The sequence below is a fragment of the Hyperolius riggenbachi genome, chromosome 8 (genome assembly GCF_040937935.1).
Source record: "Hyperolius riggenbachi isolate aHypRig1 chromosome 8, aHypRig1.pri, whole genome shotgun sequence".
Classification (NCBI taxonomy): domain Eukaryota; kingdom Metazoa; phylum Chordata; class Amphibia; order Anura; family Hyperoliidae; genus Hyperolius; species Hyperolius riggenbachi.
This window is the reverse complement of record NC_090653.1, coordinates 185095691-185123622: the sequence shown is the minus strand read 5'-3', so window position 1 is coordinate 185123622 and position 27932 is coordinate 185095691. Positions and strand designations below refer to the sequence as shown.

General features: G+C 45.9%; 1 protein-coding gene across 4 annotated transcripts in view; it reads right to left on the bottom strand.

Annotated features, from left to right (window-relative positions):
* Nucleotides 1-20768: 20768 nt before the first annotated feature.
* NOX1 (NADPH oxidase 1) overlaps nucleotides 20769-27932 on the bottom strand; it is a 2086008-nt gene continuing 2078844 nt past the window's right edge. For all 4 annotated transcript variants that reach the window (XM_068248036.1, XM_068248033.1, XM_068248032.1 and 1 more), the window contains one exon: nucleotides 20769-21346. In XM_068248036.1, coding sequence (XP_068104137.1) covers nucleotides 21220-21346 — 127 coding nt within the window. In that variant the 3' untranslated portion in view covers nucleotides 20769-21219. The remainder of the gene's footprint in view (nucleotides 21347-27932) is intronic.

Sequence of the window (27932 nt, the reverse complement as noted above, 5' to 3'; positions counted from 1 at the left end):
CGAATATGTAAAGAATTACAATAAGATGGGTGGAGGAAAAGCAGCAGCAACAGGCCCCTCTTCTTCTTTTTCTAGTCATCCTGTCCCTATCCAACCTGCTGAGTCTCATTCTACTTCAAATCCCTCTGCATGCCAGGCTGGAAGAGGGCTCCAGACCTCGGCAAGCACCTCATCATCACCCTTGTTGGTTTTTTCTGAATCACCAGTGTTCCAGTGTCAGGCCTCTGTGCCAGAAATGTTGCAGAGGAAGCAGATTTTGCCAGGAATGCTATCCCTGCCCTTCACCAGCACATTGTGGAGTGTGTTGGCCGGTCTATGGATCACGCTGTCGGTGGCAAGGTGCACTTCACTATGGATGGCTGGAGTAGCAGGCATGGGCAGGGAAAGTATCTAACTTTTACCGCCCATTGGGTCACCCTCCATGGTGCTGCTGAGGAAGGTGCAAGATCTGGGGCATCTCAGCTGGTGGTGCCACCACGTGGGTTGAAGGGGAGGCCTGTTCTACTTCCCTCTTCTACCTGTTCTGTCCAAGGCCAGTCTACCGTCGCTGAGCCTCCCAGGAAGTGGACCCGCTCCTACACTGGTCTGCAGCACCATCAATGTCAAGCAGTGCTGAAACTTGAATCCATGGACGAGAACAGGCAAACCGGATCTGTAATCCTTGCAGCCTTACAGGATCAGATTCGGCAGTGGCTATTCCCCTGAAAACTGAAGACAGGTGTAGTGGTGTCTGATAATGGTTACATAGTTACATAGTTACATAGTTATTTTGGTTGAAAAAGACATACATCCATCGAGTTCAACCAGAGAACAAAGTACAACACCACTCCCTCACATATTCCTGTTGATCCAGAGGAAGGCGAAAAAACCCTTACAAGGCATGGTCCAATTAGCCCCAAAAGGGAAAAAAATTCCTTCCCGACTCCAGATGGCAATCAGATAACATCCCTGGATCAACATCATTGGGCATTACCTAGTAATTGTAGCCATGGATGTCTTTCAATGCAAGGAAAGCATCTATGCCCCCTTTAAATGCAGGTATAGAGTTTGCCATAACGACTTCCTGTGGCAATGCATTCCACATCTTAATCACTCTTACTGTTAAGAACCCTTTCCTAAATAAATGGCTAAAACGTTTTTCCTCCATGCGCAGATCATGTCCTCTAGTCCTCTGAGAAGGCCTAGGGACAAAAAGCTCATCCGCCAAGCTATTATATTGCCCTCTGATGTATTTATACATGTTAATTAGATCCCCTCTAAGGCGTCTTTTCTCTAGACTAAATAAACCCAGTTTATCTAACCTTTCTTGGTAAGTGAGACCTTCCATCCCACGTATCAATTTTGTTGCTCGTCTCTGCACCTGCTCTAAAATTGCAATATCTTTTTTGTAATGTGGTGCCCAAAACTGAATTCCATATTCCAGATGTGGCCTTACTAGAGAGTTAAACAGGGGCAATAGTATGCTAGCATCTCGAGTTTTTATTTCCCTTTTAATGCATCGCAAAATTTTGTTAGCTTTAGCTGCAGCGGCTTGGCATTGAGTACGATTATTTAACTTGTTGTCGATGAGTACTCCTAAGTCCTCTAAGTTTAATGTCCCCAACTGTATCCTATTTATTTCGTATGGTGCTAGACCATTGGTACGACCAAAATGCATGACTTTACATTTTTCAACATTGAATTTCATCTAACATGTATGTGCCCATATAGCAATCCTATCCAGATCCTGTTGCAATATGACACTATCTCCCTGAGAGTTGATGATTCTGCCCAATTTTGTATCATCTGCAAAAATAGCAACATTGCTCACTACTGCATCTACTAGGTCATTCATAAATAAAGTGAAGAGCACTGTGTCACGGAACAGCCGTGAGAAACGAGAACACAGTCGTTTTATTGCACCGATTGCCAGTGACGTGCTATATCTAGATTGATTGTGTAGGAGCATCTACAGTCTTTTCTCAGCAGAGAGATCGCATCAGGTTAACTGCAGGATGGCTCTTTTGATTTACTAATGAACAGGAACAAACTCCTGTGTTCAGGAGGCTAGTGTTTACTTTTCATTACCTCAGATAGATGTCAATAGGCTCACTAAATGGTGAGTCTATTCAAAGCACTGCTTTCCACAGACTGGCCGGAGCCATATAGACAGAATAAGAAAGCATGGAGTTTAGGATTTTGAGCATGTTTAAAGTGACTCCGAGCTCAAAGTAAAAATAAAATTTGAACTTACCCGGGGCTTTCTCCATCCCAGCCCTGGTCAGGACGTCCCACGCCGGCCTCCTGGCTCTTCTCCCGGCGGTTGTCCGCATAGCGCGGACAGGCTGGTCCCCCGGGCGACACTGGCGAGTGTCGGGCCTTCTCCTTCCGTATACGTCACGAATGACATCACACGCCGGCCACCGCGCATCATGACGGCGGCCGGCATGACAGCACGGCGCATGCGTGGTTTAATCGCACATGCGCCGTGCTGTCACGCCGGCCACCGTCATGACGCGCGGCGGCCGGCGTGTAACGTCATTCGTGACGTATACGGAAGGAGAAGGCCCGACACTCGCCAGTGTCGCCCGGGGGACCGGCCTGTCCGCGCTATGCGGACAGCAGCCGGGAGAAGAGCCAGGAGGCCGGCGTGGGACGTCCCGACCGGGGCTGGGATGGAGAAAGCCCCAGGTAAGTTCAACTTTTATTTTTACTCAGAGCTCGGAGTCCCATTAAGCAATACCGTTCAGGTGAGAAATGTGGAAGTTATATCATTCTGCTGGTCCGGATCTTGTTAGTATTTTGATATTAAATTGGGGCCACTGGCATAACCAGAACTCGGGGGATTTCAATGTTTTTTAACCGGGCATGCAAACATGCCCAAGTTTGGTATCATATGAACTGGCCTAGTCTGAGAAATATGAATATGTGATGGTCATGTGTGTGCGGAAAGCGGAAACCGAGATATGACAAAAGTCATATTTGATGGGCATAGAGCACCCATCCAGGGAGCTCACCGCCCCTGTCCAACCCCTGGGCTGCACTTGAGGCTCCACCCAAAGATGTGCATTGTTCAAAAGTGGTTGCGAGGGACTCTTCCCTCATTCCTCCATTTTCCACCTTCATGAACGCACGCCCACCGTGAGGAACAAGTGGTGGCCATTTTGCTTGGATTTTAAATTGAGCTGAAACAAAGGACTTTACCAAGGACTTTATGATTCTTCCCACAAAAGGACATCTTTCCATGAAACTAAGTATGTTTTCTCCCTTTCTTTTATTTTTCATACTGGCTATTAATGTTTCAATAATTGTTGATTTTAATAATTGTCTGTATATACTAATTATTTATATTGCCCGTGAATAAAGACTTTATCAAAGTCATTCACTGTTCCGCTACCCTGCTTCTCAGCCGCACAAACTGAACCAGACTTCTGGAGAGATGCTACTATTGTACTGTTGTTACTAGCCAGACAGGATAGAGTGTGTTTAACCGTTTTTATTTTGCAGGACCAGTCAGTCGGGTCCACTGGCCCATACCAGTGGTGGTGGCAGATACCCTGAAATAGTGTGTAGAGTTGTATTTCCGTAACCCCACAGGCTCCCTTCTGGTCTGGCTGCTGCCCAACTTTCTGTCGGTTTCTGCGCAAAGATCGCAACCACAGCTTGCATGATCCGTGTGCTGAAACCGACTGGAAGGCAAATTGCGTTCTGACCACTAGGGCTCCTGTGACACACTGGGCCCAGTACAAACCCCTGTGGGACCCCACTGCTAACAGTCTCCCACTTTGAGTATGATCCATTGACTACAACTCTTTGTTTTCTGTCCACTAGCCAGTTCCCTATCCATGCACACAGACTCTTCCCCAGTCCTTGCATCCTCAACTTTTGCACCAGACTTTTGTGTGGAACAGTGTCAAAGGCCTTTGCAAAGTCCAAGTATATCACATCTACAGCATTCCCAATATCCACATTAGCGTTCACTACCTCATAAAAGCTGAGCATGTTAGTCAAACAGGACCTGTCTTTAGTAAACCCATGTTGATGCTGAGAAATAAGATTATTTTCTACTATGAAGTCATGTATAGTATCTCTTAGTAATCCCTCAAATAGTTTGCTTACAACTGTTATTAAGCTTACGGGTCTATAATTTCCTGGATCTGATTTTTTGCCCTTCTTAAATAATGAGAAAACGTGGGCTGTACGCCAATCCACTGGGACTCTGCCAGTTGAAAGAGAGTCACAAAAGATACAATAAAGGGGTTTATCTATAACTGAACTTAATTCCCTTAGGACCCGAGGATGCATGCCATCCGGGCCAGGTGCCTTGTCTATTTTTAATTTATTTAGTCTTGCCTTCACTTCTTCCTGCGTTAAGTGTTTAATATTACAGTTGGAAGATTGAGACTCTTCTGCATCTGTAATTTACAACAGTGCTGTTTCCTTTGTGAAGACAGAAGCAAAGAAAGCATTTAATAACTCTGACTTACCTTGGTCATCCACCATTGAGTTCCCACCCTCATCCTTTAGGAGTCCTATACAGTCAACCTTTCTTTTTTTAGAGTTGATATACTTGTAAAACGTTTTGGGGTTAGATTTGATATCCCTAGAGATTTGATTTTCAGCTTCGATCTTTGCCAGCCTAATTTCTTTTTTACAATTTTTATTGCACTCCTTATAATTGCTTAGTGCAGCCTCGGTCCCCTCTTGTTTTAGAACCTTATAGGCATTCTTTTTCCTCTTAATTTTATCTCTAACCTTTCTATTCATCCATAGAGACCTTTTTTTATTCCTAGACATTTTGTTTCCATATGGGATATACATACTACAATATTGATTGAGAATAAGTTTAAAAGCTTGCCATTTCCCTTCAGTGTCCTCCCCTTGTAGTACATTATCCCAGTTCACCAAACTTAGTGCCTGCCTAAGTTGATTGAACTTTGCTTTTCTAAAATTCATAGTTTTAGTGGTCCCGCTGCCCCGTGGCCTATCAGTCACCAGATCAAACGTTATCATGTTGTGATCACTATTTCCCAAATGTTCTTGAACCTGCACATTTTATACATTATCTGGTCTATTAGAAATGATCAGATCTAGTAACGCATTCCCCCTAGTTGGTTCCGTTACCATTTGAGTCAAGTAATTGTCATGTAGTGCTGCCAGAAAACTTCTGCTTTTACCAGAATGGGTAGCCTCAATACCCCAGTCAATGTCTGGAAAGTTGAAGTTGCCCATAACTATGACCTCATTTTTACTTGCAGCTTTTTCAATCTGCTATAGTAATCGCAGTTCTGCAGCTTCATTAATAAGAGGTGGCCTGTAGCATACCCCAATAAGCAATTGGCAACTTTTATTTCCACGATGAATATTTACCCAAACGAACTCCACATCTTCGCAGTCTTCCTCCATCTCATCGTTGAGGACAGCTGTAAAAGAATTCTTAACAAAGAGACAAACCCCTCCACCTTTTTTCCCTGTTCTTTCCTTCTTAAACACATTGTATCCCTCTAAATTAGCTATCCAGTCATGGCTTTCATCCATCCATGTCTCGGTTATTCCCACAATGTCATAGCCTTTGTGATTCAGAATGTACTCTAGTTCGTCTATTTTATTTGCAAGGCTCCGAGCATTGGTTACCATGCACTTTATATTTTTACCACCACATTTACCAATTGTGTTTACATGAAATGGGCTACTTGAAGTTTTACCAACCTCCTTAATCCTTACACTGTCCCCACCCCCCTCTCCACCCCCCATAATGTTAGGCTCCCACTGGCTTTTTACCTTATCTTGTCTACGTATTGAGACTTTATCCTCCCGCCTCCCCCCAGATCCTATTTTTAAAACTCCTCCATGGTGCCAACATGCTGGCCGCCATTTCTGAAGGTGGCTACACTCACTTACCTTGCTTGGCCCATGTCTTCAACCTTGTAGTCCAGAAATTTTTACAAACTTTTAATTGGTTGAAGGAAGCTGTGGCCTCAGCACGAAAAGTGTCAGCCCACATCCGTTGCTCCGCAACCGCCACTGCGGCCTTGAAACTGCTGCAGCGTCGCCATAGCCTGCCACAGCACAGGCTTATTTCTGATGGTCCGACGCGGTGGAACTCCACCCTCCACATGCTGGAGAGGTTGTGGGAGCAGCGAATGGCGGTCAGGCCATACCTGTCTCAGACAACTTCCTCCAGAACAGGGCCACTGGACTACATTACTGGGGACCAGTGGCAACTGATTGGACAGGTGTGTAAAGTCTTGGAGCCATTTGAGCAATCAACAAAATTGGTCAGTGAGGAGCACTGCAGCAAGTGCTCCCTATTGTATTCATGCTGAACAAGGCTCTTGACAAAGTGCTCGGACGGGGAGGAAGCCCTACTGAACAGTGGTCAGTCAAGTGGGGGAGTGAGTGAACATGCTCAAGTCCTGGATGAGGAGGCAGAGCTTGTGGAAGCGGAAGAGCCCATTGTCTGGGGGTCGAAAGAAGATTCTGATGTGGAGCTGGAGCATGACCACAGTTCTGACAGCCAGGAAGAGGTGATTAATGGCAGACATCTCTTCCCTATGGCTGCACATATGCTCCAGTGCCTCTGTAAGGACCCCTGGATTAAAACTTTAAAATCAAGGCTCGACATGTGGGTGGCCACCATCTTAGATCCCTGATGCAAGGGGAAAATGTGGCAGCTCATACCCCCCTCCCAAGTAGACGCCAGGATGAGCCACATCCGGGATGCCCCTCTTCATTGGGTAGAAGATGCATTTCCTGACCCTCTATCCTGGGCCCAAGCTACCAAGCCTCATCATACTCAGCAAAGGTCTGGCGGTCCCACTCCCAGCAGCAGCACCATTAGCCAATCTGTGAACCTGCTGAGTATGTTGAAGGAATTTTATCAGCCAATACCAGATACTCCTTGTAGCAGCAGCACCACCAGTGGGCAAAGTAGTCACCGCCAGCAGCTGGTCCATATGGTGAGTGATTACTTGGGGTTGGCCAGTGCTCCAGACAATATGGAGAGTTATGATGACCCCATGGAGTATTGGACGAAACAACTGGATACCTGGCCTGAACTCGCTCAGTATGCACTGGAGGTTCTTGCATGCCCCACCGCCAGTTTCTTTCTGAGCGAGTATTTAGTGCTGCAGGTGGGGTGGTCACCAACCAATGGACCCGTCTGTCCACAGACAATGTGGACATACTAACGTTCATTAAAATGAACGAGTCATGGATCAGTGATAATTAAAAGGCCCCTCTCACTGATTCATGATGAAGATTAGACAGACTAAATTAAAATGTTGCTGTTTTTCAAGCCTCAAATGGTATTTCTCTCAAACTCTGCTGCCTATCACTATCTTTGCATATTTTTGCTTTTTAAGATCATAGAAATGCAGCTTTTGCAGCTGTCCAACATTATATTCTATCCTAGCCCTATGCCTTTGGCCTACAACTTCTCCTGCTGCTCCAAAAAAAAATTATAATGACTGCTGTGAAACCACCTCTAGATCCCATGGCCTACAACTTCTCCTGCTGCTCCAAAAAAAAATGTAATGACTGCTGTGAAACCATCTCTAGGTCCCATGGCCTACAACGACAACTGCTGCTCCAAACAAAAATTGTAATGACTGCCGTGGAACCACCTCTAGGTCCCATGGCCTACGACAACTCCTACTGCTCCAAAAAAAAATTGTAATTAGGATTGTGTTTCAGCCACCACTAAAGCCAAAGTTATCAGCAGGACTGCCAGGGAACTGGTATTTGTTTAAAAGGAAACATCCATTAGGTTCCCTTTAACATTGTGGAAATTGTTCCGCCGGAATGTGGAATTCCGCGGAATACCACGGGAATCCGCCGGAATGTGGCGGTAGCGGAACTTCGTTATAGCGGAAGGCGGAATTACCGCGTTATCGGAAATCGCCGGTTCCGTTCATCCCTACTGCCAGTCATCCCCTTGCCCGGCGTCTGACAGCTGGCTTGGCGGAACTGTTAGCCGCCAGCTGTTACCATACCAGCTGGTGGACTTTGAGCCCTTCCGAAAATTTGTGGCGATTGGGACACTGCAGTGGAAGATACCAGGCCAAATTTTTTCTTCTAAAAAGGGGATACCCAAACTGTACCGTGAAGTTGAAAGGCAAGTGGTGTCATCTCTGGCACACAGCATTGGGTCAAGGGTCCATCTGACCATGGATGCCTGGTCTGTAAAGCATGGTCAGAGCAGGTACATACAGCACATTGAGTCAACCTGGTGACCGCTGGCAAGCAGGGAGTACGTGTGCAGCAGACCTAGTTGTTACACCTCCACGGCTTGCAGGTAGGCCTGCTGCCACCTCCTCTCCTTCTCCTCCTACTCCTCCTGCTACATCCTCTTCGCTTTCATCCACCTCGGCTGAGTGGCAGTGCCACTCTACTGGTGCTGCGATCTCCTCTCCAACTACACGCAACCAGCTCCCCAGGGCCTATGCTGCATGCCAGGTACGACAGTGTCACACCATCATGGACATGTCTTGCGGGTAGCACGGTGGCATAGTGGTGGGCAGCATGGAAGCATAGTGGTTAGCGCTCTTGCCTTGCAACGCTGGGTCCCCGGTTTCAAATCCCAGCCAAGTCAACATCTGCAAGGAGTTTTGTAAGGCTTGGTGGTGTATTCTCCACAGTCAGCATGCAACGCATGAGCTGGCGTGGAGGAGATACACACACTAGCACAAGGAAACAGGCTATCCCTAGTATAGTGGAGGGGAGGACTGACTCCAATAGGAGATTGTGGCGCACAGAGCCGGTGCAGATCTGACAGCCACAAACAATGCTTTCGTTATAACGTCTCAGCGCAAAGTAGCGCTGAGCGCATAAACCAGAACTGAGGAGATCAGGACAGGTAGACAGAATGAACGCTTGCTAGCTAGCGGCTACTTAGCGACAGCAAGCGTCCAAAACAAGACAGACTGGAATGAGGCAGCCAATGCGATTGCAGCGATGGCGTGCCTCACAAAGACAGGACAGGATAGTCAGGAAATAGCAGGATCAAGATAGATGAACGTAACACAGACAAATATACAATAAGTATGTTTTCCTAGCGTATTACAATTACAGCTATCAATGAAACTATTTGTAACGTCTGACTAACATATGTATATATCGGCAATGAACCGATATATGACATAAGCAGGAACGCTGACTAGGACTGGAGTAATACAGGGAACAGGACTCAGAAGGATTCGCTATCTCTTCGCAGAGATGAACGCAATCCACAAACGGTAACAGAACAGGATTCAGAAGGATTCGTTATCTCTTCGCAGAGATGAACGCAATCCACAAACAGTAACAGAACAGGATTCAGAAGGATTTGTTATCTCTTCGCAGAGATGAACGCAATCCACAAACGGTAACAGGACAGGATTCAGAAGGATTCGTTATCTCCTCGCAGAGATGAACGCAATCCACGAACAGGACCAGGAGCAGGATACTAGCTCAGCACGGGTGCTCACGATACGCGCAAACTACCAAAACGTGCTGGAAAGCTGACTAACTGCACACAGGATATAAACAGTTCGTGTACGTATACATCAGCGACACTGATGTATCAACGTAACACGAATACAAGGAAAATAATAAACGTGCTGGTATGCATATATATGGGCAATGAACCAATATATGATGCAAAACCAGCAAAGTATCTTTTAGAACAAGAAACACGATCGGGGGCTGAAGCGACAGCAAGACAGGCTTAAACTGAAGCTATGAAAACCCGAGGAGTCCTGCAGGAAGCAGATCTTTATACTGAGGTCATCCAATGGGAGCAGACATGCAGATTCCCACACAGGTGAATGATAATCAGTCACAAGCTGACAGCAGGGAAAGGCAGACAAAGCTATGCAGCTTGCATGGAAAGAGATCAGAACTGCCTGAGCTGCAGCACTACTACTTCCAGCAACACCTGCTGCAGCAGCGATCATTACAAGTTTGTATGTTCTCCCCGTGTCTGTCTGGGTTTCCTCCAGGCACTCCTGTTTCCTCCCACATCCCAAAAACATACAGATAAGTTAATTAGCTTCTCCCTAAAATTGGCCCTAGACTATGATACATACACTACATGATACATACATAGACATAAGAGTATGGTAGGGACTAGATTGTGAGCTCCTCTGAGGGACAGTTAGTGGCAATACAAAAGACTCTGTACAGCGCTGCGTAATATGTCGGCGCTATATAAATACTTAAATAAATAAAGCCAAAAGTCACACTGGAGTGTCCTGGCTGCTCTGAACAAACAGGTGGATCAGTGGCTGACCCCGCACCAACTGGAGATCAGCAACGTGGTGTGTGACAATGGCAGCAATCCCTTGTCGGCTTTGAATTTGGGAAAGTTGACACATGTACTCTGCATGGCACATGCGCTGAATCTAATAATCCAAAGATTTGTGTGTAAGTACCCAGGCTTACAGGAGGTCCTGAAGCAGTCCAGGAAGGTGTGTGGGAATTTCAGGCGTTCCTACACAGCCATGGCGTGCTTGGCCGATATTCAGCAGAGAAACAACTTGCCGGTGAGGCGCTTGATTTGCGATAGCCCGACTCGCTGGAATTCAACGCTCATCATGTTTGACCGCCTGTTACAACAGGAGAAAGCCATCAACGAGTATCTGTACAGCTACAGTGAAAGGTCATGCTCTGGGGAGCTGGGCATTTTATAGCTAAAGTACTGGACACTCATGCATAATGCCTGCAGGCTCATGCGTTCATTTGAGAAGGTGACAAACCTGGTGAGTCGCAGTGAAGGTGCCATCAGCGACTTGATCCCATATGCTTTCTTCCTGGAGCGTGCCGTGCGTAGAGTGGTGGATCAAGCTGTAGAGGAGCATGAACAGGAAGAGGAGGTAGAGTTATTGGATACATCACGACCAAAACCAGATTTGTCATCAACACCTGCGGCAGCACAGAGGAAGGGGGGCGGAGGAGGAGTCTGCGGAAGAGGAGTCAGATGAGGAAGGTGTTTTTATTTTTTTTTGAGGAGGAGACGGAAGAACAACCGCAGCAGGCATTGCAGGGGTCTTGTGCGGCTCACCTTTCCCGTGGTATTGTTCGTAGCTGGGGGGAGGAGGAGAACTTACCTGACATCACTGAGGAAGAGCAAGACGAGATGACTAGTAAAAACAAGGAACACCAAGAGCCCCAATAGTGTAATATGTACTGGTAAATGGTTACTAGATTGAGTAAATATTAATACTTACAAACCAGGGTTACCATTAGGTAACCACTGTAAAGGCAGGTGGGTAGATTTTCCTGACCCCACTCAGGAATAAGAAGTCGCTCTCTGTAGATGAGAAAAAGGGGGTTCAACCAGAGCCGGGACAAGGTCCTCCAGCACCCAAGGCTGAGACACCAAAGTGCGCCCCTCCATCCCTGCCACCTCAGCCGTCACACACTGATTGCTAATGGACTAAGAGGCGCCACAGGGCCCACAACCTCCCCAACACCTTAATATCCAGTTATCTGGCTTGCAGTCACTGCCATGTATCCCCTTTTCTTATTTTCTTTTGCTTCAAACACAATTAGGAATGACAGCTGAATGAATTCTGCGCCCCCTCCTACACTGCGCCCTGAGGCTGGAGCCTCTCCAGCCTATGCCTCGGCCCGGCCCTGGGTTCAACCCTCCACCCAGGGTGGACTCAATATTATGCAGGAGAACAGAGGCGCCAAAAGGATAAAAGGAAGCTAAATGAGCTTAAAAAACAAATTCTTGGTAATTAGAGGAGTGGTGGACTTACCTCCTCCAAGTAGACACACAACGACTGTAGTAAAGACATTCAATATATTTTATTTATGAACTCCAAATATGCAACACGTTTCGCAGGTTTGATCCTGCTTAATCAGGCAATAACGGAGCAATAGCATATGTGGTCAGCTCATTTAGCTTCCTTTTATCCTTTTGGCACCTCTGTTGCATAATATTGAGATGGCTAGTAGGTCGGCATCTGACTTTGTGCAGATGGGGTTTTTCATGCTGTCCAGCCTGTTGAGGGACCCCCATATAAAAAAACTCAAGGGGAATGACCAGTACTGGGTGGCAACACTACTAGACCCTCGGTATAAGCACAAAATGGCAGAGATGTTACCAAATTTCCAGAAGGCAGAAAGGATGCAGCACTTGCACAACAAGCTAGCAAGTATGCTTTACAGTGCGTTTAAGGGTGATGTCACAGCACAACGCAACAAAGGTGCCATTGCCAGTAATCTTCCTCCTCCTCCCATGTCCACGCAGGCAAGGACCGGACACTCTAGCGATCTCATGGTAATGTTAGACATGCATACATTCTTTAGTCCAATGCCTCCTTGGCTGAGTGGCAGTGCCACTCTACTGGTGCTGCGATCTCCACAGCCCTTCCGGATCCATATAACCCTTGTGTGTTTCAAACCCGTAATTTTCCCACTGGGACTTTTGGCGTGTATCCCACTCCGCCATGCCCCCATCCAGGTGTTAGACCCCTTGAAACGTATTTTCTATCTCTTTTGTGGCCAGAAACAGTGTTTGTAGTTTTGAAAGTTCCCCTGCCCATTGAAGTCTATTGCGGTTCGCCTGGTTCGCGCGAACGCAAACTTTTGCGGAAGTTCGCGTTCGAGGTTCGCGAACCCAAAATCTGAGGTTCAAGCCATCTCTATATAGTACCAATGCTGATTAGCGACAGTGATGACGCTAATCAGCGACTAATTCGTGACTGTAGTGACTGCAGTGTAGTGGTCTGGGCGCTAACTAACGCTACCTAACAAAGAGGCCTAGCTAACTCATTGACCTAACTGTTAACAAGTGATTCGAAAACAGTGAGAGTTTTCACTGATTACTGCTTTTAGATCACTAGGATATTGACAGGTGGGTGATCAGAGATCAATCAGATACAAGTGGAGTCAATCAGATGGAAATCAAATGCAATCAGGAATGGACAGAGGTCAATCAGAGCCAATCACAGGGCAATCAAGAGGCCGATCAGATGCCAATCAGAGTGAAAACAGGTGATCAGATGTCAATCAACACTGCACAGATGATCAGATGTCACTCAGACCTCAATCAGACCTCAGTCAGACACCAAAACAATGTGGTAGGGGCCAGTGAGGGATGATCAGCGGGAATTCGGGGGGGGGGGGGGGGGGGAGGGGGCAATGCGCTGTGATGTGTGGTAACTCACATGCAGGGCTGCCATCATCTCTGGTGGTCGATCTGGGGGCACTGTGACCACCAGAGGAGGAGGAGGAGGCAGCCCCCATAATACACATTGCGTGTATTATACATTGTAATTGGTTAATTTTGAAAGATAGCCGGCATTGTTACTCGGCCTGCAGGCGGAAGACACAAATGGGAGGGGTATATTGACAGGGATGTGCGCATCTGCGTGCATGATCCCCAGCACCAGCCGCTCTAGCAATACACACCAATCAGCGTGGAGCGATCCTGGGGCTGCCGCATTGCTCACGCCAATGGACATGGAGCAGTCGATAGGAGGTTAACAACAAGGGATAAGTTGTGATGCTGAAACGACAAGAGGGAGTTGAGCAATCCTGTAGTGTATTGCCCTTTTATTCACAATAACAATAATGCATAAAGTATTGCACGTACAAGTACAAGTAGTATATTTACTACTTCCATACCAGCAGTCTCTGCCCCCTCAAGGATCAGAGACTGCTGGTACAGCAAAATGGTGCTTACCACCGCAATGATTCGCTGCTCCTGCTGGTCACAACACTTTCCCATTGCCGCAGGTCTCTCTCTCTGCTAGAGCTGTGTAAGCAGGTCATGAGCCGCTTTCATTGGCTCCTGACGCTGTCCATTAATGTAAGCCAATGGGATTGGCTTAAAGTGATGACAGAGTCAGGAGTCAATGAAATCAGCTCCTGACTGGCTAACACAGCTCTGCCGTCATACTGATGGCAGGGCGAAGGGTTTGTGGTGGGGACAGAGTGGTGCGATCGGCTTGAGTCGTGGGACCCCACGGCGATGATTGTTGAAATCTACGTCCTGTCAGAGCCACACAGCCACAAAGAGGAAGGTAGATTTCAACCGCGCTGGTTGAGAAGCAGTTAAAATAGAGCTTATCTCAATCAGAGGCAACCTTCCCACTCAACATCCACCATGGCCGATGGTGCTAAGGGATCCAAAAACAGCTAGCCGACTCTGTGCTATCGTTCTCATGGCGTGTTTCGATGCAACAGTGTCTTCCTCAGGTCATGTGACCAGCCAAGGAGCTACGGCTGTTTTAATGGAGGTGGCTCATTAATATTTATGTAAGAGAAGTAAACCAGTGTGTAGGAAGCATCGTCAGACCAATAGCACATGGAGTTGGCTGGCAGAGGAGCTCCACATAACGGGCAATTTTTGGATCACTTATCCAAGTTGGCCACGGTGGATGTTGAGTGAGAAGGTTGCCTCTGATTGAGATAAGCTCTATTTTAATATCTTCTTGTACATGCAATACTTTGTGCAATACATTTCTAAGTTCATCATAAACATATACATTGATATGGCCCTTGAGGACTGGAGTTTTATATCTGTGCATTAATATTAAAATATGTTGCATCAGTAACAAAATTTGTCTGTAAGGTCCGTGGGTGAGTGCAGCCTGATTGGCTGCCATGTGTCTGCTGACTGTGATGTAGAGGGTCAAAGTTTAGTTCATTGACGAGGTATAGGGGGTGGATCGAACTAGCTCTGGGTTCGCATCCCGCCGTGGACGCGAACAACTGAATTTCAAGCGAACTACCCACCCGGCAAACTGTTCGGGTCATCTCTATTCTAAGTTCATCCTAAACAAATACAGTACATTGATATGGCCCTTGAGAACTTGAGTTTTATACCTGTGCATTTGTGTTAAAATACATTGCTAAAAGGATTTGAGTGCGAATGCTGGTTTCTGTGCCAGTATTGCCAGTATGGCATAGAGGCGCTCATGTTTGCCAGAGTTCACAGGCAGAAATGCATTGTCTTTTAGTGCTAAATAAAATTATATTCCAGTCATTCTGTTTTTTTCCATTGCTTCCGGAAATGTAAGCTATATACATCTCACTGTTTAGTATATATTCCATATATTAAACCCACCCCCCCACCTACCGTTTCCTCCCTCTCTGCCACAGATTTAGCCACCCACTTCACCAACAAAATAGTCTCCATCCGTCAGGAAATATCCAATATCCAATCTTCACCTCCCACCAGCTCACAACCAACTCCTCCTCCACCCTATCCTCCCCTCACTTCCTTCACTCCTACTACCATTGAGGAAGTCAACCACCTACTGCAGACTTCCCATACCACTACCTCCCCCTTGACCCCATCCCTTCTGATCTACCTCAGCCTCACTTCACGGATTTGGCCCCAGTCCTCACCATCCTGTTTAACCTCTCCCTATCCACAGGCACCTTCCCCTCAGACTTCAAGCAGGCCACAGTACTGCCCCTGCTCAAGAAACCCTCCCTTGACCCCTCGCTACCCTCCAACTACGATCTCCCTCCTCCCCTTTGCCTCAAAACTCCTTGAGCGTCTGGTTCACAAACGCCTGACCCAGTACCTCAATGAGAACTCACTACTAGACCCACTACAATCTAGATTTGGCTCTCACCAAAGTGGTCAATGACCTTCCCTTAGCTAAAGCTGAAGGTAAATACTCCATTCTCCTCCTCCTTGACCTTTCAGCAGCTTTTGATACAGTAGATCATCCCCTACTCCTCCAGTCCCTCCAGTCCATAGGCATTCACAATCTCGCCCTGACCTGGCTTTCATCCTACCTCTCCAACCGCTCCTTCATGACCTCCTTCAATGAGTCCTCATCCACCCTCAACCACCTCTCAGTAAGAGTCCCCCAAGGCTCGGTCCTTGGTCCCCTACTGTTCTCCCTATACACATCCTCCATTGGCAAGGTTATCTCCTCCATGGGTTTTAACTATCATCTGTATGCAGATGACACCCAAATCTACCTCCACACCCCTGACATATCCACCACTACCATGGACAAGGTCTCCCCCTGCCTATCAGCCATCTCCTCCTGGATGTCCGCTAGGTTCCTGAAACTAAATGTAGACAAAACGGAATTTATGATCTTCCCACCCCGGTCATCCCTGGACCTCCCAGATGTGCAGGTCACTGTTAACCACACTACCATTCGCCCTACCTCTGAAGCCCGCTGTCTGGGTGTCACCCTGGACTCCGCACTCTCCTTTACTCCCCACATCCAAAACCTCACAAAGTCCTGCAACTTCCACCTTCATAACATCTGTAAGATTCGCCCTTTCCTGACCTCTGCCACCACCAAACTCCTCATCCATGCCCTCATAATTTCCCGCCTCAACTACTGCAATGCCCTTCTGTCTGGTCTCCCTATGAGCCGAATAGCCCCACTGCAGTCCATCATGAATGCGGCAGCCAGAATTATCCACTCCTCCCATCGCTCCACCAGGGTGGCTCCATTTCATGAATCCCTCCACTGGAATCAGATTCAAGATATTGTGTCTGACCTACAAATTCGTCCACAAATCCTGTCCAACCTACATTTCTGATCCTACTCAGAGATACACACCAAGCCACTCACTGCGCTCCTCCAATGAACTTTGCCTGACCGTCCCCCGCATCACCCAGTCCCATGCACGCCTCCAGGACTTCTCAAGAGCCGCTCCAACACTATGGAACTCCCTACCTCCACCTATTAGGGCAGCCCCCTCCTTCAACACCTTCAAGAAGGCCCTTAAAACTCACCTTTTCACTCTGGCCTACCACCCCTCACAATTGCTCTAAGCCCACAGCTGAACTCTGGTCCCCTACCTCTAGGGACTACTTCTCCCTCTAGATTGTAAGCCTTTGGGCAGGGTCGTCCTCCTTTTGTGTCCTACCTGATCATGCACCTCCATTACTCTAAACCCATGCTATGCATTTGAGTGAACCTAACTTGCCTAATTTCCATGCTCCCATCCAAAGACTGACTAAGCATTACCTTGTACTCATACTGTGTTGTGTGATCTGGTTTTCTTGTATTCCTGTATTGTCATATTGCTGTATGTGACCCCTAAATATTGTCTGTAACCTAAATTAATGTCCAGCGCTGCGTAATATGTTGGTGCTTTATAAATACAATAAATAAAAATAATAATAAAATAATATATTGTTTTAGTTCACCGGGCACCTTTAAATAGGTTGTTGTCTACTATCATCTCTCTCATGTATTTTTTTATTTTTTGTTTTAATATACCGTTCAAGAGTGTCGACCATCCAGTTCCTGTTTGCCTAGAAACCCGAGCGGGGGCGGGCATCTCCCCGAAGGCTTATAATGGTGGTTGCAGTATTAATACTTGAAACATTGTGTTATGTGTCCAACCTTCCTGACATACTACACCATAAGGATTCCTTTATGTTCCCAAGTGATCCTACAGGATACTGGTAAGCAGTTGTCTTGTATTTTCAATCTCTCTCTCTCTCTCTCTTTTTTTAACCATCTCATTTTACCTGGTCATTTTACCTTTAATGGTGTTACACTTGCTTTATAGCTCTGCTTCAGTTTACCTGCACTGGCGAACTGAGGGGGCTATTCCGGATGTCTGGAACCTCCCCCCTGCACTGAGCTGTGTATTCAGCCAGGGAAGCCCGCATAATATAAACAGCCTCATTCTCCCTCCCTTCTAACTTCTGGTGCCTCCCTCCAGCTAATAGAATGAGAGAGGCAGCCCAGCTTCCCTCACAAGAAGATGCAGCCTGCAGTGAGAGAATGTTGATTATGGAGTCCTGGACTCTCCACAGCGGAAACAGTAAATTCGGGCGCCTGAGGCTAGTGGACAAATCGGGCGCCGCGCCATTCACTCCTATAATAAATATCGTTTAATGGGCGCCCGATAGGAAAAAAGGGCGCCGGTGAAAAATAACGTTTTAAAAGCGGCGCCCGGAGACTTAATGTTTTATTACTGCTTCTCATGATTACACATTATTTAATGATTTATACATTTTTAAATATTATTTTTAAACGGAAAACAGTACAATATTTTTTTTCAAACATTATTTTTAAACGAAAAACAGTACATTTTTTTTTACATTATTTTTAAACGAAAAAAACAACAGGGGGGTCTTAGGTTTAGGCACCAACAGGGGGGTCTTAGGTTTAGGCACCAACAGGGGGGGTCTTAGGTTTAGGCACCAACAGGGGGTCTTAGGTTTAGGCACCAAAAGGGGGGTCTTAGGTTTAGGCACCAACAGGGGGGTCTTAGGTTTAGGCACCAACAGGGGGGTCTTAGGTTTAGGCACCAACAGGGGGGTCTTAGGTTTAGGCACCAACAGGGGGGTCTTAGGTTTAGGCACCAACAGGGGGGTCTTAGGTTTAGGCACCAACAGGGGGGTCTTAGGTTTAGGCACTAACAGGGGGGTCTAGGGGTTAGGGGTAGGTACAGGGAGGGTTACTTAGGCACCAACAGGGGGGGTCTTAGGTTTAGGCATCAACAGGGGGGTCTAGGGGTTAGGGGTAGGTACAGGGAGGGTTACTTAGTAATTTTTTTTTTAACATTATACGTTTCAGTATTTAAACGAAAGATTAACGTTTTTACAATTGCCGATTTAATGCACATTATTTAATGATTTATAACTTTAAAAAACATTAATTTTAAACGAAATACAGTACAATACATTTTTAAACGTTATCCATGCTTATCGTTAAAAACCCGGCGCCCTTTTTTCCCAGCGCCCCTTTTTAACGTACGCCTCCACAGCACAGAAGTGTCAGACATGATGAAATTAGAGTGCAGGCAAGCTGGTAAATATGCACAGCATGATGCAGAGCTTGCCTGGAGGGTCTGTGGGCAAACATCTGTCTGGTCTCTCCCCATTGTTATAATGACTGCATGTGTGGGTAAGGTGTTTAACAAGCTGAAAAGTTTTTGACAGTCCCTAGACTCCAGGAGGGCTTCTTTCTGACTTGTGTGAGAGACTGACAGGGACAGGAGTCCGATTACAGGCAAGTAGCCTGTGTGATGTGGGACTGCAATACAGATAAGTTCTCTGCTCCATCTCAGGCTATTCTCAATTTCTCCACTCCTCTCTCTGGGCTAGTGCACGCCAAAATGACAATAGCAATCGCTAGCAATTTGTGAGTGTGATTTTGTGAAGTGATTTTCAGAGCGATTTTTGAATGAATTGCTCAAAAACATGCTACATGCAGTATACCTGCGATTTTGAAAAAATCACAACGCTGCTGTGGGAACACTGTCATAGGGTAACATTAGCCAAGCGCTTTTCAAATCACTGTTGATTTGAAAAACGCTCACAAGCACTCTTGGTGTGCACCAGCCTCCTTCATTCACCTTTGTTTCCCTCTTCTCCTAGAGCTGGCTGTGTGTTCTTGTCATACAGGAAATCTAAATAAAAGTGGAATCCTGGTGAGGCAAAATATTATTATTTAGTATTTATATAGCGCCGCCATCTTCCGCAGATGCATATATCCCTGCATCATATGGGTATCGCTTGCGCTATGTGACACTATGTAGCATATTCCACTGAATTGTCCAAACTCTATCTCCTGTTCCTCTCTTGGGGAGTTGTTCCAGCGCTGTACCCCGTTCACATTTGCTGCTACCAGAAGCCCTCAGAAACACTCGTGTCCTTGAGTACTTCCAAAGATAGGCAGCTCCGTAATACGCCAGCGCACTTTTGTGCATGGGCAGTATGGAGCCACCTGTATTCGGAAGCACTCGGGGACATACGTTCTTCTGGACCTTTCAGGAACCCCCCCCCCTTAAAAATCCTGCGTTTGCCCCTGACCTGACATACAGTTTTGGCATACTTTGTAGGTTTTTCTTTTGGTATCAAATTTTTAATTCCAATCCTGCATTAAACTTTAAAAAAATACATAAATAAAAATAAACAAATTACATTTTAGACCATGCATTTTTTTATTTTGACATGACAAAAATAATTATGAAAGCATAGATTATTAATCATAATAACAATAATAATGCCATTGTTATTAATATTGTGATTACTATAACTAATGCTGTATAAATGTATTATTAAGTTATTACTCTTTGTATTTCTTGTAATTTCATTCACATTTTTACTCTACATTAATGTATTCTTTTTCTAATTATAATTTGCATCTGTTCTCTTCCTGCGCACATGAAAACTCTGTCTCAGTACATGAAAACTTTAAAAATACCCTCTATCTTTAGAAATTCCATTTATCACTCTTGCCTATTCCCCCCCCCCCCCCCACACACACACAACTATGCTCTCTGTCAATGGTACATGGCTCTAATTTATTTAGAGTTACTGCAACTCTGCTGCACCGTAGGTGATTTCCATGGTTTTCAGGAGAGCTAGCTGCTTTCAGTGCCATCAGTGTTGATGTCACAGGAGTTATGTGTGCAGAAAAGCATCCTAGATCTTCAACAAAATTGTAACTTGAACACTTAAAGGGACCATGAGCAGTAAAAATAAACAAAATTGGTACTTACCTGGGGCTTTCTGCAGCCCACCGTAGGTTGGGAGGTCCCCCGGCGTCGTCCTGGCTCCTCTTCCAATCCCGCTGCAGAATACACCACCGGCGACACCCGGGCTGAGTGGCTGACACTTCCTTATCGGTGAAGCTACGCGCTATCACGCTGGCCGCTACGCATCATCACGGATGCTGTCATGACAGTACTCCGCAGGTGCGGTTTAAAGTTTGAAAACCACCCATGTGCAGTACTGCCACTCCAGCGGGCGTGATGACGCATAGTGGCCGGCGTGATGATGCGTAGCATCACCGATAAGGAAGTGTCAGCCCGACACTCGGCCCGGGTGTCGCCAGTGGTGTATTCTGCAGCGGGACCGGAAGAGGAGCCAGGAGGATGCTAGGAGACTTCCTGACCTACATTACAAAATGTTTTTATAAATTATTTAGTCAGTGTTTGTCCATAGTAAAATTGTTCCAATCCCTGACTTACATTCCAAATGTTAACTTTGTTGGCGACATCTTTATTGGTAGCAAGATGCATCAATGTGGAGTGTTTAGTGTGTATTTTGAAGTGAGCAGAAACAATGCATGCTTTCCCAGATTCTGATTCTGAAAACATGACAATTAATGTAAAGTTGGTTATCCTGAATAATGTATTACATTGCGTTGCTGTGCCTCTTTAAATTACAAATTTAGTTTATATGCTAATAAAAGTTAGAAAAATGTAAATGGATTACACATTTATTTTTTCAAATATGATGCAATATGTCTCATTGCTTTGTAGTGGTCTAGTCTTCTGCAGAGTTTTGCATGTTGTAATTCAGAAATTTTCTTTGTTGAAGTAGAACTGAACTTTTCTGGGATCCAAACTAGAGTAATGATGACAGCATTGATTCAAACTTTTACCCAGCGCCCGAGGGCCGCAAAGAAATACTCCCACAGTAGACCTATTAAAGACAAATGGCATCTGTGAATATCTTCATAGAGCTTGTAAGTAATATACACAAATACATCCAAGCTTTTTTTTTATCTAACACACTGTTACGTTACATATACTATTCCAATAGGAAATGGAATTTGGTGTTTCTATATAATATTATGACCAGTGGCGTTGCAAGGGGGTTGCGGTAAGTGCAGACTGCAATGGGGTGTCAGCAGGGAAGGGTGACGTCACACACACAGTCTGGATCCCAAACAGTGGCTCTGCCACATGGGCCCCAGCTGTGATTCTATTTAATGCTCTCTCCAGTGGTGTAGCAATAGGGGTTGCAGAGGTAGTGACTGCATCGGGGCCCTTGGGCCAGAGGGGTCCCATGGGCCCTTCCTCAACCAAAGTGCTAGCTTTTTATTGGTCCTGTGGTGGTAATAATCACTTCTATAGATGCTTTGAAAAGTAGAAAGCATTAACAAACTGTTCCCCATCCCCTTCTTGCACCTCTAATACTGTAGATGACCTTAGCAGGTTTTGTTGCGCCGTATCAAGTGTTATATATAAAGTTCTGGGGGAGGGGGGGTTCCAATGTAAAACGTACACCGGGGCTCATAGCTCTATAGCTACTCCACTGGCTCTCTCTGTGCCCTTTCTGCTGCCCCATCCCCAGAGCGAGCTGCCGATTGCAGACCACAGATCATCAGAGAGGCATGTGTGTAACAACTCACCTGAGGGATCCCAGCATGGGAACTTCTCTTCTATGCTGTCTTGCAGCCTCCGATCCTCCTGCTGTGTATGTCTCTGCCTCCTTGGTCTTCCTGTATGTCACATGGTGAGTTCACCCGACATACAGGAAGACCTAAGTTGCGGCAGAGAGATACAAGCAGGAGGATCAGAGGGCGCAGGAGAGCGGTGAAGATAGGCTTCCGCGCTGAAATCAGGTGAGTTCTTCTTACAGGCACTCCACGCCGATGATCAGAAGGTCTGCTGTTTCCTATTGTAACTACGTGGCCGCATCCCTCCCGCATGGTGATTAGACCACGCCCACTTAATTAAGCCATGCCTGCCAGGCACCTGTTAGGCCCTGCCCCGTGGAAGGAAGGAAGGCTCAGGTCTCTGTCCCAGTCTCCGTGCAGCTAGCCAGCTACCCTCAGTGACAACAAGGCAATGTAAGCGCTGCCTGCTGTGACTCTCTGCTGCCTTCTAGCTTCTGGTTTACTCGCTGCTATTTTTGTCCATCTTCTCTTCCCACTGTCACCTCTTCCTGCTTTCATCACTGTTTGTCGCCCCCTCCCACTGTCATTGCTATTTGTCGCCCCTTGCTGCTGTTGTTGCTACCTGTCACCCTTTACTGCTGTCATTGGTGCTCGTTGTCACTTGTTGCCCCTTTCCAATCTCACCCCTTCCCGCTGTCATTGCTACTTGTTGTCACCCCTTCCACTGTCATCTCCAAATGTCACCTCTTTCAGTACCTGTCTGCAACAAATCTGCCGGCCACCACAATCTACCTATTACTAGCTGCCGGACACTACAATCTACCTATCACTACCTGCTTGCCACAACAATCTACCTATCACTAGCTGCTGGACACTACAATCTACCTCTCACTTGCCGGCCACCACAATCTACCTATCACTAGCTGCTGGACATTACAATCTACCTATTACTACTTGCCAGCCACCACAATCTACCTATCACTTGATGCCGGCCACTACAATCTACTTATCACGACCTGCCGGATACTATAATCTCTTATTATTACCTCCTGGATACTACAATCCGCCTATCTGTACCTGCCACTACTACAATCTACCTATCACTACCTGTCGGCCACTACAATCTACCTTCATAGCATTCCTCAGAGATTTTGGTCCACAATTGCCTGATACCATCATGCAGTTTCTGCATATTTATCATCTGCACATCCATGGTGGTAAATGACTCTAGGGTTGGCTGAAACAACACCTTGAAGTCACACTGTTACATTATGGCTAGCTCCACTGTTATGGCCACACCCATTTTTCACCACGGCATGTGTGTGTGGGGAGGTGTCTGTAAATTATCAGCACCGGGTGTCATATACCCTAGCTACACCAATGCATGCATTTGTAATGAGAGTCATTTCCATCTGCAGTCAGCATTTAGTCTTCAATCAGACTAGCACAGGATTGAGTATTTACCATTCAGTTGTGTGGGCATTTGCATGCCTGCTCTCATTGGGTGATGTTCATAGAAGAGTCTCCTCCTCCTCCTCTCACACCTTGCCTGTCATAGCTGATGCTGTGTCCCTCGGTTGAAGTGTGAATTATATGACTTGCCTTGTTTGCTTGGACGTTCGCTGTACCTTCGGAGGTACAGCGAAGTTCTTCCAGTCCTGTTAGCCTGGATGCTGCCATCACTACGGTGGTGATTGGCTAGCGTTCCAGCTAGTTCTCATCTTGTGGACTTCACAGTCTAGCCCTACTAATCTGGATGCAGCTAGCATTCCAGCTAGTTCTGATCCTGTGGACGTGACTATAGCTGTGGTTGCTATTAGTTACGTTCCTTCCTATTTTTCTTGTCTGTGCCTTTGTAGATGTTTGCTATTGCTGGGGCATCGATTAGATTAGCAAACAATCTATCTGTGTGTCTGTTCCTGCTGGTTCTGTTCCTGTGGACATAACTATAGCTGCGGTTAGTGTTAGTTACACTCCTCCCTTTTTGTCTTGTCCGTTCCTGTGTGGATGCTTGCTAGCGCTGGGGCAGGGATTAGATGGTCAAGCATTCCTTCTGTCTGTCTGTTGTATGTCCTTGATTGCTCAGTGTGGTGGACATCTCCTCCACGGGTAGATTCCGCTTTACTACCTTATATTACGCAGCAGCATAGTCTTGCTTTGTGGTCATAGTGGGATCAAAATGTGGGCAAGACTCTTTGACTTGCCTGTATGGTGGCATTGACAATTGGGTATATGACTTGAAAAAACTGTACATTAACAATAGAGGGGGTAATCATGTGACCAAAATGCTACAGTTGGATCTGCAATGGATTCACCGGTTAGGCTTGATTGAAGACTTCAATTTTGGGTGCTATCTACCTGAGTATGGTTTGACTTTGCATGCTTTAATTCCCTCCCTTTTTGCTCTGTGGTTATTGGAATTTCATCTGTTCTGGTCCCTACTCCGTACCTTTTTTGTCATCTTTTTAATAATCTGTAAACCCATGCGTCTTGGTGAGTAGACGTTGGCTACCATATCTTCCATCTGCCTTTCTATAGCCTCTAGGTAAGAAGGCCGGACTAACTCTGCACTATAAGCCACTCTTTGGGGTCATTAGTTAGGTACCAGGTTGGTTTTGGGAGCACCTGTAGATATTCATACTAATATGTTCTTTTATATTTGACTTGATTATTTATGAAAGGGACTTCATATATCTACTTTTGAAAATGTTGATCATATGTATCTGAAGACAGTCTTTTGCAGCTACACGATTGGAACTTTTTTTTTGACATTTCTCCTGTTCTGACTTTTTGGGGATATCCAACATACTATATACGTCCTTGTCTTATACTACATACTATATATTTCCTTGTCTTTATTTATATGTATATATATATATATATATATATATATATATATATATGTATATATATATATATATATATATATATATATATATATATATATATATATATATACACCGTATATTCCGACGTATAAGACGACTGGGTGTATAAGACGACCCCCCAACTTTTCCAGTTAAAATATAGAGTTTAGGATATACTCGCCGTATAAGACTACCCCTCTTCCAACACACACCAAAAAAAAATAAAAAATCATATACTGGTGCTATGTATAAACAGATACTGGTGCTGGTACTGTATGTGGTATCCAGTATATAACAGTATATAGGCGATTGATTGTCTGGTTGGATTGGTCAACTTTCCCTAAGTGGATTGGTCAGCACTCCCTGTTTATCAGAGCAGTATGGAGGAATAGATTGCACTGTGCCCATAAAACATGCCTTTTTCACCCTTCTGGCCCACCCTTGTATCCTATTCATCTCCTTCTCCGCCTCTCAGATCTCGCACGTGTGCGCCTGCGCCGCTTCATTACAGTCCTCAGCAGCGAAATCAACATCAATGACACCCGGCGTATAAGACGACCCCTGACTTTTCAGATGATTTTCAAGGGTTAAAAAGTAGTCTTATACGCCAGGATATACAGTATATATATGTATGTGTATATATGTATGTGTGTATATACAGTGGTGTGAAAAACTATTTGCCCCCTTCCTGATTTCTTATTCTTTTGCATGTTTGTCACACTTAAATGTTTCTGCTCATCAAAAACCGTTAACTATTAGTCAAAGATAACATAATTGAACACAAAATGCAGTTTTAAATGATGGTTTTTATTATTTAGTGAGGAAAAAAAACTCCAAATCTACATGGCCCTGTGTGAAAAAGTGATTGCCCCCCCTTGTTAAAAAATAACTTAAAGGAGGTTTATTACACCTGAGTTCAATTTCTGTAGTCACCCCCAGGCCTGATTACTGCCACACCTGTTTCAATCAAGAAATCACTTAAATAGGAGCTATCTGACACAGAGAAGTACACCAAAAGCACCTCAAAAGCTAGACATCATGCCAAGATCCAAAGAAATTCAGGAACAAATGACAACAAAAGTACTGTAATTGAAATCTATCAGTCTTGTAAAGGTTATAAAGCCATTTCTAAAGCTTTGGGACTCCAGCGAACCACAGTGAGAGCTATTATCCACTAATGGCAAACACATGGGACAGTGATGAACCTTCCCAGGAGTGGCCGGCCGACCAAAATTACCCCAAGAGCGCAGAGAAAACTCATCCGAGAGGCCACAAAAGACCCCAGGACAACATCTAAAGAACTGCATGCCTCACTTGCCTCAATTAAGGTCAGTGTTCACGACTCCACCATAAGAAAGAGACTAAGCAAAAACGGCCTGCCTGGAAGATATCCAAGGCGCAAACCACTTTTAAGCAAAAAGAACATTAAGGCTCGTCTCAATTTTGCTAAAAAAACATCTCAATGATTGCCAAGACTTTTGGGAAAATACCTTGTGGACCGACGAGACAAAAGTTGAACTTTTTGGAAGGTGCGTTTCCCGTTACATCTGGCGTAGAAGTAGTGTTGGGCGAACAGTGTTCGCCACTGTTCGGGTTCTGCAGAACATCACCCTGTTCGGGTGATGTTCGAGTTCGGCCGAACACCTGACGGTGCTCGGCCAAACCGTTCGGCCATATGGCCGAACTAAGAGCGCATGGCCGAACGTTCCCCGAACGTTCGGCTAGCGCTGTGATTGGCCGAACGGGTCACGTGGTTCGGACCCGAACGCGCTCTGATTGGCCGAACTGTCACGTGGTTCGGGTAAATAAATACCCGAACCACGTCATATCTCCGCCATTTGTCTGTGGGTTTAGCTTTGGGTAGGCAGGCAGGGTAGTTCGCGCTCCAGCCACGCTAGCCAGGGTCCCCCCCAGTCATTGTGTGTCGCTGCTGGGAACAGTAGTACACCGCTCGTTCAGCCACACTATATAGCATTCTGTGTACTGTTCTGTGTCTGCTGGGAACAGTAGTACACCGCTCGTTCAGCCACACTATATAGCATTCTGTGTACTGTTCTGTGTCTGCTGGGAACAGTAGTACACCGCTCGTTCAGCCACACTATATAGCATTCTGTGTACTGTTCTGTGTCTGCTGGGAACAGTAGTACACCGCTCGTTCAGCCACACTATATAGCATTCTGTGTACTGTTCTGTGTCTGCTGGGAACAGTAGTACACCGCTTGCTCAGCCACACTATATAGCATTCTGTTTACTGCCACTCTGTGTACCTCGCTCAGCCACACTATATAGCATTCTGTTTACTGCCACTCTGTGTCTGCTGGGAATAGTAGTACACCGCTTGCTCAGCCACACTATATAGCATTCTGTTTACTGCCACTCTGTGTACCTCGCTCAGCCACACTATATAGCATTCTGTTTACTGCCACTCTGTGTCTGCTGGGAATAGTGGTACACCGCTCGCTCAGCCACACTATATAGCATTCTGTTCACTGTTCTGTGTCTGCTGGGAATAGTGGTACACCGCTCGCTCAGCCACACTATATAGCATTCTGTTCACTGTTCTGTGTCTGCTGGGAATAGTGGTACACCGCTCGCTCAGCCACACTATATAGCATTCTGTTTACTGTTCTGTGTCTGCTGGGAATAGTGGTACACCGCTCGCTCAGCCACACTATATAGCATTCTGTTTACTGTTCTGTGTCTGCTGGGAATAGTGGTACACCGCTCGCTCAGCCACACTATATAGCATTCTGTTTACTGTTCTGTGTCTGCTGGGAATAGTGGTACACCGCTCGCTCAGCCACACTATATAGCATTCTGTTTACTGTTCTGTGTCTGCTGGGAACAGTAGTACACCGCTCGCTCAGCCAGAGTATATAGCATTGTGTTTACTGCCACTCTGTGTACACCGCTCAGCCAGACTATATACCATTGTTTACTGACACTCTGTGTACACCGCTCAGCCAGACTATATACCATTGTTTACTGACACTCTGTGTACACCGCTCAGCCAGACTAT